Below are 14,035 nucleotides of genomic sequence, written 5' to 3'. Positions count from 1 at the left end.
TCGTTGTATTCACAGGTATTGTCTAATTTTGCCTTGTCTTACAAATTGAAGGTTTTTGGCAACTCTCCCTTGTCAGATGATGGTTAGCATTCTTTAGCAATATATAGTGTAAATATAACTTCTATATGCACTGTGAAACCAAAACATTTGTGACTCGCTTTATTGTGATATTCCTTTTATTGCGGTGGTCTGAAAGTGAACCTGCAATATCTCCAAGATAGGCCTGTAGTGTTCCTGACCAAACAAAAAAGTTTAATCTGAGTAGTAACAAGAAGAAAAATGTTGGATACATTTAGATCGTGGGACAAAATTTTTAAGGCCTGCACTCTTTAAAAATGTCAGTGTCAGGACTTCCCCAGTGGTTAAGGCTCCATGCTTCCAGTGCAGGAGGCAAGGGTTCTATCCTTGGTCAGGGAACTAAGATCTCATGTGCCATGCGACTTGGCCAAAACATAACAAACAAAAAGCATGTCAGTTTCATGGAAGCAAAGAAGGAATTGGTAGATTGTGTTCCAGATTAAAGGAGACTTAAAGTGACAGGACAGTCAAAGACATGAAGATGATCCTTGATTGAATCTGGGACTAGGGGTTGGACCTGGGGACTAGCTATAAAGGACACCATTGGGACAAATTGGCAGAGTTTAATATAAGATAATAAGGTATTAGTGTCATACTTCTTGGATATGCATTGTGGTTAAGTAGGAGGATGTCCTCCTACTTGTTCTCAGGATATGCGTACTGAATTACTTAAGAGTAATAAGTCATTTTAAAAGTATAAGCATGTATAATTTTGTAAATTGTTTTACTATTATAGATTTTTATAGTAAATCAGAAAGAAGCAAAACACTTTTAAAGGGTTTTATTATACCTTATATTTGTGTTGAGATGAATGACATCTGTAAAGATTACATTTTTGTTTGGTGTTAATCAGATCATTGTAGCATGGTGATCTTCTTCTAGTTGAATTATGTTCCTTCCTAGACGACACTTGTAAGGACCCTAAAAATACACTGCATAAATTCAAACTGGAAGTCTTCCCCCAAAATAATATTAACTAATATTTGTTAAGTACCTAGTAGGTTAAAGCTGTTAGATTTTAACATTTGAAAAGTGTTTGTATTTGGAGTCACCTTGAAATGAAATCTCTTCTTGGTCTAATATACACATTGTAAACTGTCTTTATTAAAAATATAATAGATCATTTTTCTAATTTTCTATCTTACTCTTAAACCAGAAAAGGTGATGCTGTTAAGAACCAGTTGATGTGAGATACCAAATACAGACTCTTGATTGAGAGGCTTGTTTTCTTTTATTGTAAACCTATTCATGTTAGTATGTTAGAAATTTTTTGAGAATTATATAAGTACTCCATTAATGTTTAAGTAATTCTCAAAGGTTCCTATTGCTGTGTGGTAGGGTAATGAGAACTCTCCCTTTCCCCCTGTTTTATATATTAGGTAAAATAGGAATGAATTTTAAAGTGAAACATTAAGAATTATTTGTATTTGGCCATTTATACATGAATTTTTATTTTCTCACTTTTATGGGGGATAAGGGAATCAAAGATGAATCAGATTTCCTGCCATTTGATTAAGCTCATAATGTATTTTTCTAAAATGAGATGGTGTTCTCTTAAATGTCTCTTAAGGCTTTGGACATGTTGATATCCATGTGATAGTTCCACGTGACCCAGGTGCCTGTTACACCAACCCCTCCAACCTATTAAAATTTTAGAATCTGTTCTAAAAATTTAGACCATTTTTATTGGCTAATCATGCTTTGCCTAGCATGTGTGAGGGACTGTTTAATGTATGTAATAACTTTTAGTTTTACTGCTATAGCAGAGTGGAATCTTGTTGAAAGTGGTTTAAGTGACAATTATTGATCCAAGTTTATGCTAAAATTTAATAGCAAGGCAGGAAAAAACCTCAAGTAACAATCTTGACAGTCACATTATATCTTATTACCTGGTGTTTGCAGGTTTCTTAGGCAATTGTGAAATGCCATCCTGATTTCAGACTCTTAAAATTTAGAAGTGTGCCTCGCCCTGCTTTTCTTTCTTGCAATATGTCATGAAAGTGCTTCCATGAAAACTTTTTCTTATTTTTTTTTAAACGTCTACCTCATTTCTTTATGTAAGCAGCCATGTGCTTTTATATTTTAATGGATTTTGGTAAGGGATTTTTGAAATCCGTTGATAGTAGGGAGAAAAATATGACAAGACATTTTAACCGCTTGTTGAATTTTAGATGTTTCTTTCATGTTTAGTTATAGGAAAAACCTCTGTTAATTTTTTAGAAGTATATAAATTAGGAAATGGATTTTGAATTCACAAATGGAGTTAGGTTGAATTTATTCTTAAAGTTGCTTATCTGTATTTTTCTTATTCCATCTTCCTGTGTACTTTCTCTGTTTTTACATAGGCTATGTAGAACCGATGCAGACACTCAATGATGTGTTAGCTCAGCTGGATGCTGTTGTCAGCTTTGCTCATGTGTCCAATGCAGCACCTGTTCCATATGTACGACCAGTCATTTTGGAGAAAGGACGAGGGAGAATTACACTGAAAGCATCCAGACATGCTTGTGTTGAAGTTCAAGATGAAGTTGCATTTATTCCTAATGATGTTCACTTTGAAAAAGATAAACAGATGTTCCACATCATTACTGGTAAAAACCTTGTTTATGGGCTCTTGGAGAATAGTGTTTCTCCTTGTTTTTGTTGGAGCAGATGTTTATTTTAGGTTGATGTAGAAAATCCTAGTCTTTGATGGTAGAAAAACAATGTTTTTTCATACTAGTTAGTAATATATTAATAATATGTGAGTGAATGAATATATGAATGAACAAGAATGAAACTGCTGTTCAGGGGTTCAGTGCATTTAAAAATAAACATTTCTTCATCCTCAAAGTGCACCTTTGGGTCAGACTTTTCAGTAGTGAGGTCATTGAAGGTCAAGCAGAATTTGCTGCTGGAATGACTTCAGCTTAAGATAGCAGTTCTTTTAAAGACACAATACTATATTCATGTGAAACTAAAACAAAGTGGATTTGTGTGTAGACCAATGTAGCATGTCTCAGACTAAAGCATTTTGAGAGATCTTAACCAGATTCTAGAAAACAAAAGTGTTAGGGTGTGGGAGTGGTAGGAGTCTTTGGGTAAATGTGTTTGGGAAACAGTCAATGATTATATTTTATTCCCCTAATTGGATTTTTGAGTTGTTCATATAACTTAACCCATCATCTCCAGCCTTTTTGGCACCAGGGACCAGTTTCGTGGAAGACGATTTTTCCATGGACCAGGGTGGGGGAAGGGACGGTTTGGGGGTGATTCAAGCCCAATACATTCATGGTACACTTTATTTCTATTGTTACATCAGCTCCACCTCAGATCATCAGGCATTAGTTTCTGGAGGTTGGGGACCCATGGTCTAACCCATTAATTGGTAAATTTCACATTTTCCAAAAGTGGGTCTTGTCCTTGGGTTTTAGTGTGGAGTTTACTCGATTTGAAGGATTTGATCACGCTGATTGATTCTCTAATAGATCCATTATTAATGAATTAATAGTGTTTAGTGAATTAATCAATTAGGCCAGTACTGCTTTCCTGAATGTCATAAAGTTATCCTGCAGGTAGCTTTGTGAGGTGTAGGGCAGTATCTACATGGTCTTCCTAGACCATAGTCAGATTATAGATAAGATATATTTTTCATGGGTCCTTTTGAAGAAGGGCACAGCATAGGTTTGTCTGAACAGAAAATGGCATTGTTTCAGGGACTAGTGTAAGGCAGGAACTTTGTTCATGCCTTTGGGCAGCCTATGGTCTGCTTTTAGTAGGTCATATCACAAGAGAGTCGTCAACGTGCAACTTAGGACTTACAGTCAATTATTATTAGCAAAAATAAGTTAATAATCTTGCTTGTTGATATAATTTGTTTTATAGGTCCCAATATGGGAGGGAAATCAACATATATTCGCCAGACTGGGGTGGTAGTTCTCATGGCCCAGATTGGGTGTTTTGTGCCATGTGAGTGGGCAGAAGTGTCCATTGTGGACTGCATCTTGGCCCGGGTAGGGGCTGGTGACAGTCAGTTGAAAGGAGTCTCCACGTTTATGGCTGAAATGTTAGAAACTGCTTCTATTCTCAGGTGAGTGCAGTTCCCAGTCTCCTGAAAGTAGAAATGGATGTCTCTGTCCTTTGAAACATCTGCAATCTTTTATTTAGTTTAATAGTTTTCCTGTGAGCTTTATGCACTTTATATTGTCTTTTTTTTTAAAAAAAAAAAACTCTTTATTTATTTATTTTTCTGTGTTGGGTCTTAGTTGCCCTGCGGCATGAGGAATCTTCCCATATGAGGGATTGAATCTGCGTCCCCTGCATTGCAAGGTGGATTCCTTACCGCTGGGCAACCAGGGAAGTCCCACTTTATATTATCTTAAAAGGACGATAGTTATGGAAAGCTTCTTTTATTATTTTTTATTTTTTGGCTGTACCATGTGGCATGCGGGATCTTTGTTCCCCAGCCCAGGGTTGAACCCGTGCCCCCTGCGTTGGAAGCACAGTCTTAACCACTGGACCGCCCGGGAAGGCCCGTCCTTGATTTTTCAAGTTATCTTCTTATGGTTTCTAGTAGTTGTTCACCTTATAAGTCTCCCCGCTGCCATGCTTTTGCTTACACTGTTCACACTGCCTGGACAGGTCCTTCCTTGCTGTTTACCAAATCCTTGTCTAATCTTTACATGCCCTTAACAGAAATTCTACTTCTTTGATGACTTTCTTTGTCTCATATGCCTAAGGTCATAAGTGTTTCTTCAGAGTCTTTGACATGCCTGTAGTTTATTAGCTTTTTATTTTAGAGGTTATGAAATCTCTTGTCTTTATTTTATTTTTAGGAGCTTCTTTGAAGACAGGGAGGCTATGCCTTCTGTTTCTTGGAGTCTTCTGAAGTACTCTGCATATAGTAGATCCTTAATAAATTATGTATTGATTATTCTTTGTGGGGAATTATAAAAGCAGTACAGACGTTCAGTATAGTAATTGGTAAAGTTCCCCTTCTTACATTTGGTTAAAGAGAAAAGAAAATGCTGATATATGGTGTTGGCAGGGCTGTAGCAGGCACACAGATTTATGTAACAATCAGCTGTGTATGTGAGAGGGTCACCACACCCTTGTCCCATATTCTTTGGGCATTATTTTTTTAAATCTTAACTGATTTGATTGTCAAGAAATGCTTTATCTGGAAATTCTTAGATTAGAGCTAATGGGATTGGTAATTTAAAAAACACTTATTCACCATTTGTTTCCTTTTATAATTTGTTAACGTTTGTGGCACACTTTTCTCATTGTATTGCCTTAATTTTTTTTTTCTTGCATTACCACATTCTACGTCATGGGAAATTTTCATGTAATTATATGTTTCAGGTCTGCAACCAAAGATTCCTTAATAATCATAGATGAATTGGGAAGAGGAACCTCTACCTATGATGGATTTGGATTAGCGTGGGCTATATCAGAGTACATTGCAACAAAGATTGGTGCTTTTTGCATGTTTGCAACCCATTTTCATGAACTTACAGCCTTGGCCAATCAGATACCAACTGTTAATAATCTACATGTCACAGCACTAACTACTGAAGAGACTTTAACTATGCTTTATCAGGTGAAGAAAGGTGAGCACATTCCACTGGTGTACTGTAAATTCAGTGTTCCTACCCTTGGAATCATTAGTAATTGCTTTATTCTACAGTAGGATGAATTATTGATGTTTTTACAGAACACGTTTACCTCTTTATAGTGTAGGGACTGGGACATGGATACGTTATTTACATTTCTATGTCTCATAATAGAACCATTCATTTTAAAACAGTCACCAAAAGCATGATCTATACTCTTGAACATCACCAGGGATTTTGTACTACCTCTCAGGTCACCATGTTTTCTTGTCAAATTAGCTGTGGTGGTGGTTTAATCACTAAGTTGTGTCCAACTTTTGCAACCCCATGGCCTGTAGCCCGCCAGGCTCCTCTCTCCATGGGATTTCCCAGGAAAGAATGCTGGAGTGGATTGCCATTTCCTACTCCTTTTTATATAAACAGCTTAAAGTTGGGGTTTCCAGAGATCTTGAAATTGTTGGTAGTTACGACTTATTTGTTGGTATTTCAGCCTTTCAGAAAAGTTTGTTGTTAGTGGGTCTGGCAGCTAATCAGATGACTGCATTCATGAGATTAACATACTATAAAGTTTTTATTGCTTTAACATTTCATTAGACATCAGAATAGCTTTTTCAGATGGCTTTTTGATATTCCATGAACGTGTTTTTCCTGTTATCTGTTGGTTGCACAAAAAGGAGGTACTATTTTTAATTCTTTGTTGCTTACGTTTGTAGGAATCCTTTTGAGTTACTGTTTGCATCGTTATTGTTGATAGAGAATAGAGATACTCTTGGTTAGACCTGGCATATAGCATGAAGTTGAGGTTTGGGTTTTAAAAAGTGTTTTGTGTGATAAAGAAATGGGTTCAAAATATTGAAAAGATCAGGTGAAGATAGGAACAGGTTTGTCCTTCACTGTGGATGTTTATCAAACACTTGCTTCCATTTTATTTTTGTTTCTCTAAGTTGTGCAAAATATCCAGCTCCAGAATACTTGGGATGTATACTAGGCCAAAAGAAAATTTACAGTTGAGGCAAAAATGGGAGCTCCATGATAACACTGTTCCAAATGTTAAACATTTGGAAGGAATATCTTAAGTCAGTTTATTTTCTACCTGCAGGGGTGAAGATAACACGCCTAGTCTGTAAACTTACTAGTCTACATTTGGGTCAAAAATTTCGTTGTATGAAGTCTATTTTGAATTAAATGTTGCTCCTAATTAGAGACACTTTATATTTATCTTTTTTTTTCATAGTACTTTAGTTCTTCCCTTTTGAAATAAGAAAACCTCAGAGATATTGTGTTGATTAATTTTTCTTCAGATTCAGTTATTTGTCTAGACCTTTGAGGATTATCTATCAAGCTTTTGCTCTGTTTTTATAATTTTTCCTACTACATTTGTCAAGGATAAAATATAGTGCTGTATGCCAAGTCATAATCACTTTTCATTGGAGGCTTAATTAAAATTCCTTTACGTTACTCTGAAACATTTGGCTAATGCATTTGAAATAATGCAAGATTAAGTTTTCTAATGACAGAGTGAGAAAAATAAATTCCATTTACATAAATTGCCCTCTCTTCCTACTCTCCAAATTTCTTGTAGGTGTCTGTGATCAGAGTTTTGGGATTCATGTTGCTGAGCTTGCTAATTTCCCCAGGCATGTAATAGAGTGCGCTAAACAGAAAGCCCTGGAATTGGAGGAGTTTCAGAATATTGGGAAACCACAGGAATGTGATGGAATGGAACCAGCAGCAAAGAGGTGCTATCTGGAAAGAGAGGTTTGTCCGATTGTTCTTGTAGTTATTTTTTCCCCTGTATGATTCTATTTAATTATTGATCATTCATTATTGGTTTCTACTTACATTTCTTTGCATGGCAAAGAATCCACCTGTATCATTTTGGTTTCACCACTACACACATCTGCACAATCAAAAGATATCATTTCAAGTACCAGATTTCAAAAGTAGGAGGATAGGAATATTAGTTCAGTTCAGTTCAGTTGCTCAGTCGTGTCCGACTCTTTGTGACCCCATGAATCGCAGCACGCCAGGCCTCCCTGTCCATCACCAACTTCCAGAGTTTACCCAAACCCATGACCATTGATTCGGTGACGCCATCCAACCATCTCATCCTCTGTCGTCCCCTTCTCCTCCTGCCCCCAATCCTTCCCAGCATTAGGGTCTTTTCCAACGAGTCAACTCTTCGCATGAGGTGGCCAAAGTATTGGAGTTTCAGCTTCAACATCAGTCCTTCCAATGAACACCCAGGACTGATCTCCTTTAGGATGGACTGGTTGGATCTCCTTGCAGTCCAAGGGACTCTCAAGAGTCTTCTCCAACACCACAGCTCAAAAGCATCGATTCTTCGGCTGTCAGCTTTCTTTATAGTCCAACTCTCACATCCATACATGACCACTGGAAAAACCATAGCCTTGACTAGACGGACCTTTGTTGGCAAAGGAATGTCTCTGCTTTTAAATATGCTATCTAGGTTGGTCATAACCTTCCTTCCAAGGAGTAAGCGTCTTTTAATTTCATGGCTGCAATCACCATCAGCAGTGATTTTGGAGCCCAAAAAAATAAAGTCTGACACTGTTTCCACTGTTTCCCCATCTATTTCCCATGAAGTGGTGGGACCGGATGCCATGATCTCAGTTTTCTGAATGTTGAGCTTTAAGCCAACTTTTTCACTCTCCTCTTTCACCTTCATCAAGAGGCTCTTTAGTTCTTCTTCACTTTCTGCCATAAGGGTGGTGTCATCTGCATATCTGAGGTTATTGTTATTTCTCCCGGCAATCTTGATTCCAGCTTGTGTTTCTTCCAGCCCAGCATTTCTCATGATGTACTCTGCATATAAGTTAAATGAGCAGGGTGACAATATACAGCCTTGACGTACTCCTTTTCCTATTTGGAACCAGTCTGTTGTTCCATGTCCAGTTCTAACTGTTGCTTCCTGACCTGGAATATTAGTGTAGGTTTAAAATATGTAATTCAGATGAGTTATAGAAGTTCACACACATCTTTGATTACCTATAAACAAATAGATCAACTCCAGTTAAATTACGTATTTACTCAAATGCTTATTAGTTGGGATGATAAATAAACACAGTTCCTGCCCTCCAGTTGTTTAGAAACTAGTTGGGGAGGTAGTAATAGTGAACATGTCATAGAGGATGTGACAGGTGTTTACTCAGGGAAGCTCTCTGTGGGCAGGCTTTGCAGTTCTTGTGGGAGAAGTGGATCTTAAGTTGGACCTTCTGAATGGTGGGTGAAATTGAGGTGTTCACACAGAAAGGTATAAGCATTTATTTGCCCAGTGTGTTTTTTAAAAATTAAAGGATTATTATTAACAGTTTTCCATAGTAACAAAAATAAAAGAATCTTAATTTACTTATGGCAGCATTTACTGTGATAATGCATTGTGACAACTTCTTACCACATTGTTAGCTTTTACCCAGTGAAATTTTTGTTCTTATTTGGATAGATGTTACAATAACAGATGATGTGTATGGTTTTTGAACTTAAAAGATAAGGTTTTATCTGTTGTGTCTGTACAAGCAGGAGAAATGTGTTATAACTTGTTAATAGTTTTACCTAGGGAAGATTGCCATCCTGGATGTGAAATGGTCTTGGTATCAGCCCCACAGATAGGATTAGGTAGACTCCTTTATGTAATTGGTTCCAATTAGAACAGAAATCATATACTTTTGATAATGTTAGTTACAATGAATTTTTAAAAAATTCTTAAGCTAAGGGAGACATATAACACAGAATTATCAATGTTACTCAGTCTAGATTTTACTTTATTGGGAGGAAAGGCACTTGTTGTTTAACAGAGATGTGTTTCTTCTTTATCTTTTCATTTGGACGGAGAAGGCAATGGCACCCCACTCCAGTACTCTTGCCTAGAAAATCCCATGGACGGAGGAGCCTGGTAGGCTGCAGTCCATGGGGTCGCTAAGAGTCGGACACGACTGAGCTACTTCACTTTCGCTTTTCCCATTCATGCACTGGAGAAGGAAATGGCAACCCACTCCAGTGTTCTTGCCTGGAGAATCCCAGGGACGGCGGAGCCTGGTGGGCTGACGTCTATGGGGTTGCACAGAGTTGGACACAACTGAAGCAACTTAGCAGCAGCAGTAGCAGTTTCATTTGGATTATCTACCTTTCACCTTTAAGGTATATATGGCCAACTGGCTCCCTCTTAGAAGCAGACTTTAGTTCCGTTTCATATGTAGTGATAAACATTATACCTTTTGCCAGGCACTGTTCTTAGCACTGTGCACATACTAACTATAATTCTCACAACAGCCCTGTTTTGTTCATAATATTATTGTCCCTATTTTATGAATGAGGAATATGTGTTAAGGAATTTGCCCATGGTTTACATAGCAAGTAATAGCCATGTTCTTTAGAATGGCAATAACTAGGCAGTAAAATAAACAAAGAAGAAACATCCCGTGTGTGTGTGTATGATTACTAAATTTTCAGTGATTGTTTATGCCTCACAGTATTTGTAAACCTTGAGTTCTTTTTTCTCCAGAAGGCTAAGTTATGTATCAATTACAAAAGCTGAGGGATTTGGAAACTACTAAAATATTCAGTCCCTTTGTCATTAGCAGCTGAAAATATAGTTATAAATATCCTTTTAATGACTTGCTATGAAGAAATACAGTCAACTGAGGGCTTTGCTATAAATTCTAAATGGTGTGCACTTTAAAGAATGTTGTTTAAATATTGGGTGGTATGTTTTGATTGAAATTGTAATGAACCAAGTCATTACTATTTAATGTGACTTTTAGGAAAGTCATTTTTAAAAGACTAATGAAATGTTCACATGTTTTTTCAGCAAGGTGAAAAAATTATTCAAGAGTTTCTATCCAAGGTAAAGCAAGTGCCCTTTACTGAAATGTCAGAAGAAAGCATCACAAGAAAGTTAAAACAGCTAAAAGCTGAGGTGATCGCAAAGAATAATAGTTTTGTAAATGAAATCATTTCCCGAATAAAGGTAACTGCATGAGTAAATTCCACTAATGGAATGAAGATAGTATTGATAAGCTGTTGTTTGTAATGCTTTTGTATTGTTTTATATTAACCGCTTTTCCATACTGTTGGCAGTTGATGCCCATGGGGTATCAAATTAGTAAAATATTTAGTATACTTTGCGCTCCCTGAGTATATTTTCAAAAATCTTTATTTTGAAAAATGAAAGCTGTAACTGAGGAATACGTAAATGGACATGGGCAATAGTAGACAATATGTTGAATATTATAAATAAAATGGTGTATTAGTTTTTAGAATTTGATATGTGTTGTATTTCTTTGTAATAAGACTTTTACACATTTTTCCATATTTCTGGGTGGTAAGAAACAAGTAGCCTAGAGACTTGTAAAAAAGTAACGGATCTCAAAGCTGGAAGGAACTCATGAAACTCATTTCCAGTGGTTTCCACAGTGTCCATCTGTTGGTAGGAGCCAGGTTGGCTGCTTGCACATTAGCTAAGGAACTTATAAATCCAGAGTCCTGGTGTGATCCTCCATCCCATCTGGCATTCTCCCACCCCCGGTCTGTGATGAGACTTAGAAACCTGGATTTTAACAAAATCTTTCAGATTGAACCCTGATTTAACAGAGAGGTTAATAAGAGTTTAATGGCTGGTCCTGCTGAATGCAGGAAGGACAGCCTTTTTAACAATTGGTGATAGGATGATAGGGTATTCATATAGGAACAAAATGAAATCGGATCTCTAGTCCATATCATATATAAAAATCAACTCCAGTGAATTTCTTCCTAAATGTATATAGCAACACAACCAAGTGTTTTATGTTGTAGTTCTATAGAAAATGATATAGGGAAATATTTTAATGACTATTTGGGAAATATGAAAATGGCTTTGGAAAGGATTTGTTAAGTCAAATACCATCCATTAAGTTTGACACACTTAGCTATATTGAAATTGGGAAATTATTTGCATGAAAAGATATTACAAAGTGAAAAGACTACAGGTGACTATTGAACAACGTAGGGGTTAGGGACAGTGACACCCCCCCAACCCCCGCTGTGCAGTTAAAAATCCACATAAGACTTTACAGTCCCTCTATATCCACAGTTGTGCCTTCATAGATTCAGCCAACTGTGTATCATATGGTATTGCAGTACGTACTGAAAAAAGTCCAAGTATAAACAGACCCACACGGTTCAAATCAGTGTTGTTCAAGGGTCAGCTGTAATCCATAATGGAGAACATATTAGTACCACATAAAATATCAAAGAATTTGTATCCAGAATATATAAAGAACTATAAAAATCACTAAACAGACATGACTCAATACCACCCATTAACAAAAAGACAGCCCAGTTAAAAGGCAAAGGTCTGAATAGATAATTTTCCAAGGATGATATGCAAATGGCCAGTAAGCACATGTTCAGTTCAGTTCAGTTGCTCAGTCGTGTCCAACTCTTTGCGACCCCATGAATCGCAGCACGCCAGGCCTCCTTGTCCATCACCAACTCCCGGAGTTTACCCAAACTCATGTCCATCAAGTTGGTGATGCCATGAAAAGATGCAAAATGTTATCAGGGAAGTACACACTAAAACCGCAGTGAGCTACCACTAGGATAGCTAAAATCAAGCCAGATAAAGATGTGGGGAGATTGGAACTCTCCTGCACTGCTATAAAACGTGTAAAACGGCGTAGTCACTTTTGGAAAACAGTTTTTCCTCTAACAGTTAAACAAGGGTTACCAGATGACCCAGTATCTCCATTTAGGTGTATATCTAAGAAAACATGTCTGCACAAAAACTTGTACACAAATGCTTATAGCAGAGTTATTTATAATAGCTAAAAGGTAGAAAGTATGCAAATGTCCATCAATGGATTAATGAGTGGATATACAAGTAGGATATCCATACGATAGACTATTAATTGACTATAAAAGGGATGAAGGACTGATACATGCTAAAGCTAGGATGAACCTTGGAAACATTAGTGAAGAAGCGAGTCTCAGGAGCCTACATAATAAGTGATTCAGTTCATGTGAAAGTCCGGAGTAGGGAAAGCTATAGAAACAAAAGTATTAATATAGATTAGCATAGAGCTGTGGGGCTGGGAATGGATGGCTAGGGAAGTGACAGCTTAAAGGTAGGGGGTTTCTTTTTGAGATGAAAATATTCTGAATGGTGATGGTTGCATATATCTGTGATTATGTCTAAAAACCATTGAATCATATACTTTAAATGGGTGCATTGTATGATGTCAGTTATATCTCAATAAAATCTTTAAGTTTAAAATTTTGTGTTGAAGTATAGTTGATTTACAGTGTTGTGTTTGTTCCTAGTGTACAGCATAGTGATTCATTATATATATATGGGTTCTATTTTATATTCTTTTCCATTATGACTTATTGCAGGGTATTTAATCTACTTCCCTGTTACATACAGTAGGATCTTATTTGTCAATTTTACATATATTTTACATATAGCAGCTTGTAATTTTCACTCCCTCATCCCCTTTCTCCTTTGATAACCATGTTTGTTTTCTATGTCTGTGAGTCTGTTTCTGTTTTATAAATAAGTTTATTTGTATCATATTTTAGATTTTACATATAAATGATACCGTGGTATTTATCATTGACTTAGTATGATAATCTCTAGGTCCATCCATGTTGCTGCAAATGGCATTATTTCATTCTTTTTATGGCTGAGTAATATTCCATTGTATATATATGTACCACATTTTCTTTATTCGCCTGTTGATGGGATGCAGGTTGCTTCCGTGTCTTGGTTATTGTAAATAGTGCTTCAGTGAACATTTGGGTGCATGTAAGTTTTTGAATTATAGTTTTCTCTGGATATATGCCCAGGAGTGGGATTGCTGGATCATATGGCAAATCTATTTTTAGTTTTTTAAGGAATATCCATACTGTTTTCCATAATGGCTGCACCAGTTTACATTCCCACCAACCCTTTTCTCCAGTAACACTCATTTTAAAAGAAGTTCTGGCACTTTACCCAAGAGGAAATCTAAATGATCCATATACATGAAAAGATCTTCAATCACTAGTCAGAAAAATGAAGATGAAAACTAGTCCAGGTTACACCCTCCAAACTCCACTCTCCTCACTAGACTGATAATCCTTTAAAATGTGACAATACCAGTTATTGATAAGGATGTGGCACAACACTGCTAGTGAGAATAATTATCTAGTTAAGTAGAAAATTTAAATGTGACCCAGCAGTTCTGTTCCTCGGTGTATACTCTGTACAAGAGATGCTTGTACATATTGTGCAGTGATAGGTATACAAGAATGTTTGTGATAGACCCAAACTGGAAATAGCCCAGCTGTGAAAACAAACTACAGCTACACAAAATAAATGGAATCTT

General features: G+C 36.7%; 1 protein-coding gene across 4 annotated transcripts in view; it reads left to right on the top strand.

The window, feature by feature from the left end:
- The window catches only part of MSH2 (mutS homolog 2), a 73,568-nt gene extending 62,617 nt beyond the window's left edge, over window positions 1-10,951 (top strand). For all 4 annotated transcript variants that reach the window (XM_081591234.1, XM_081591233.1, XM_081591232.1 and 1 more), the window contains 5 exons: window positions 2,424-2,669; window positions 3,943-4,147; window positions 5,422-5,669; window positions 7,255-7,430; window positions 10,501-10,951. In XM_081591234.1, coding sequence (XP_081447360.1) covers window positions 2,424-2,669; window positions 3,943-4,147; window positions 5,422-5,669; window positions 7,255-7,430; window positions 10,501-10,671 — 1,046 coding nt within the window. In that variant the 3' untranslated portion in view covers window positions 10,672-10,951. The remainder of the gene's footprint in view (window positions 1-2,423; window positions 2,670-3,942; window positions 4,148-5,421; window positions 5,670-7,254; window positions 7,431-10,500) is intronic.
- Window positions 10,952-14,035: the final 3,084 nt, after the last annotated feature.

This window comes from Giraffa tippelskirchi, chromosome 4 (genome assembly GCF_054371585.1).
Source record: "Giraffa tippelskirchi isolate mGirTip1 chromosome 4, T2T-mGirTip1v1.2.pri, whole genome shotgun sequence".
Lineage (NCBI taxonomy): Eukaryota > Metazoa > Chordata > Mammalia > Artiodactyla > Giraffidae > Giraffa > Giraffa tippelskirchi.
The sequence above is the reverse complement of the archived record's forward strand: the minus strand, read 5'-3'. Positions and strand labels throughout refer to the sequence as shown.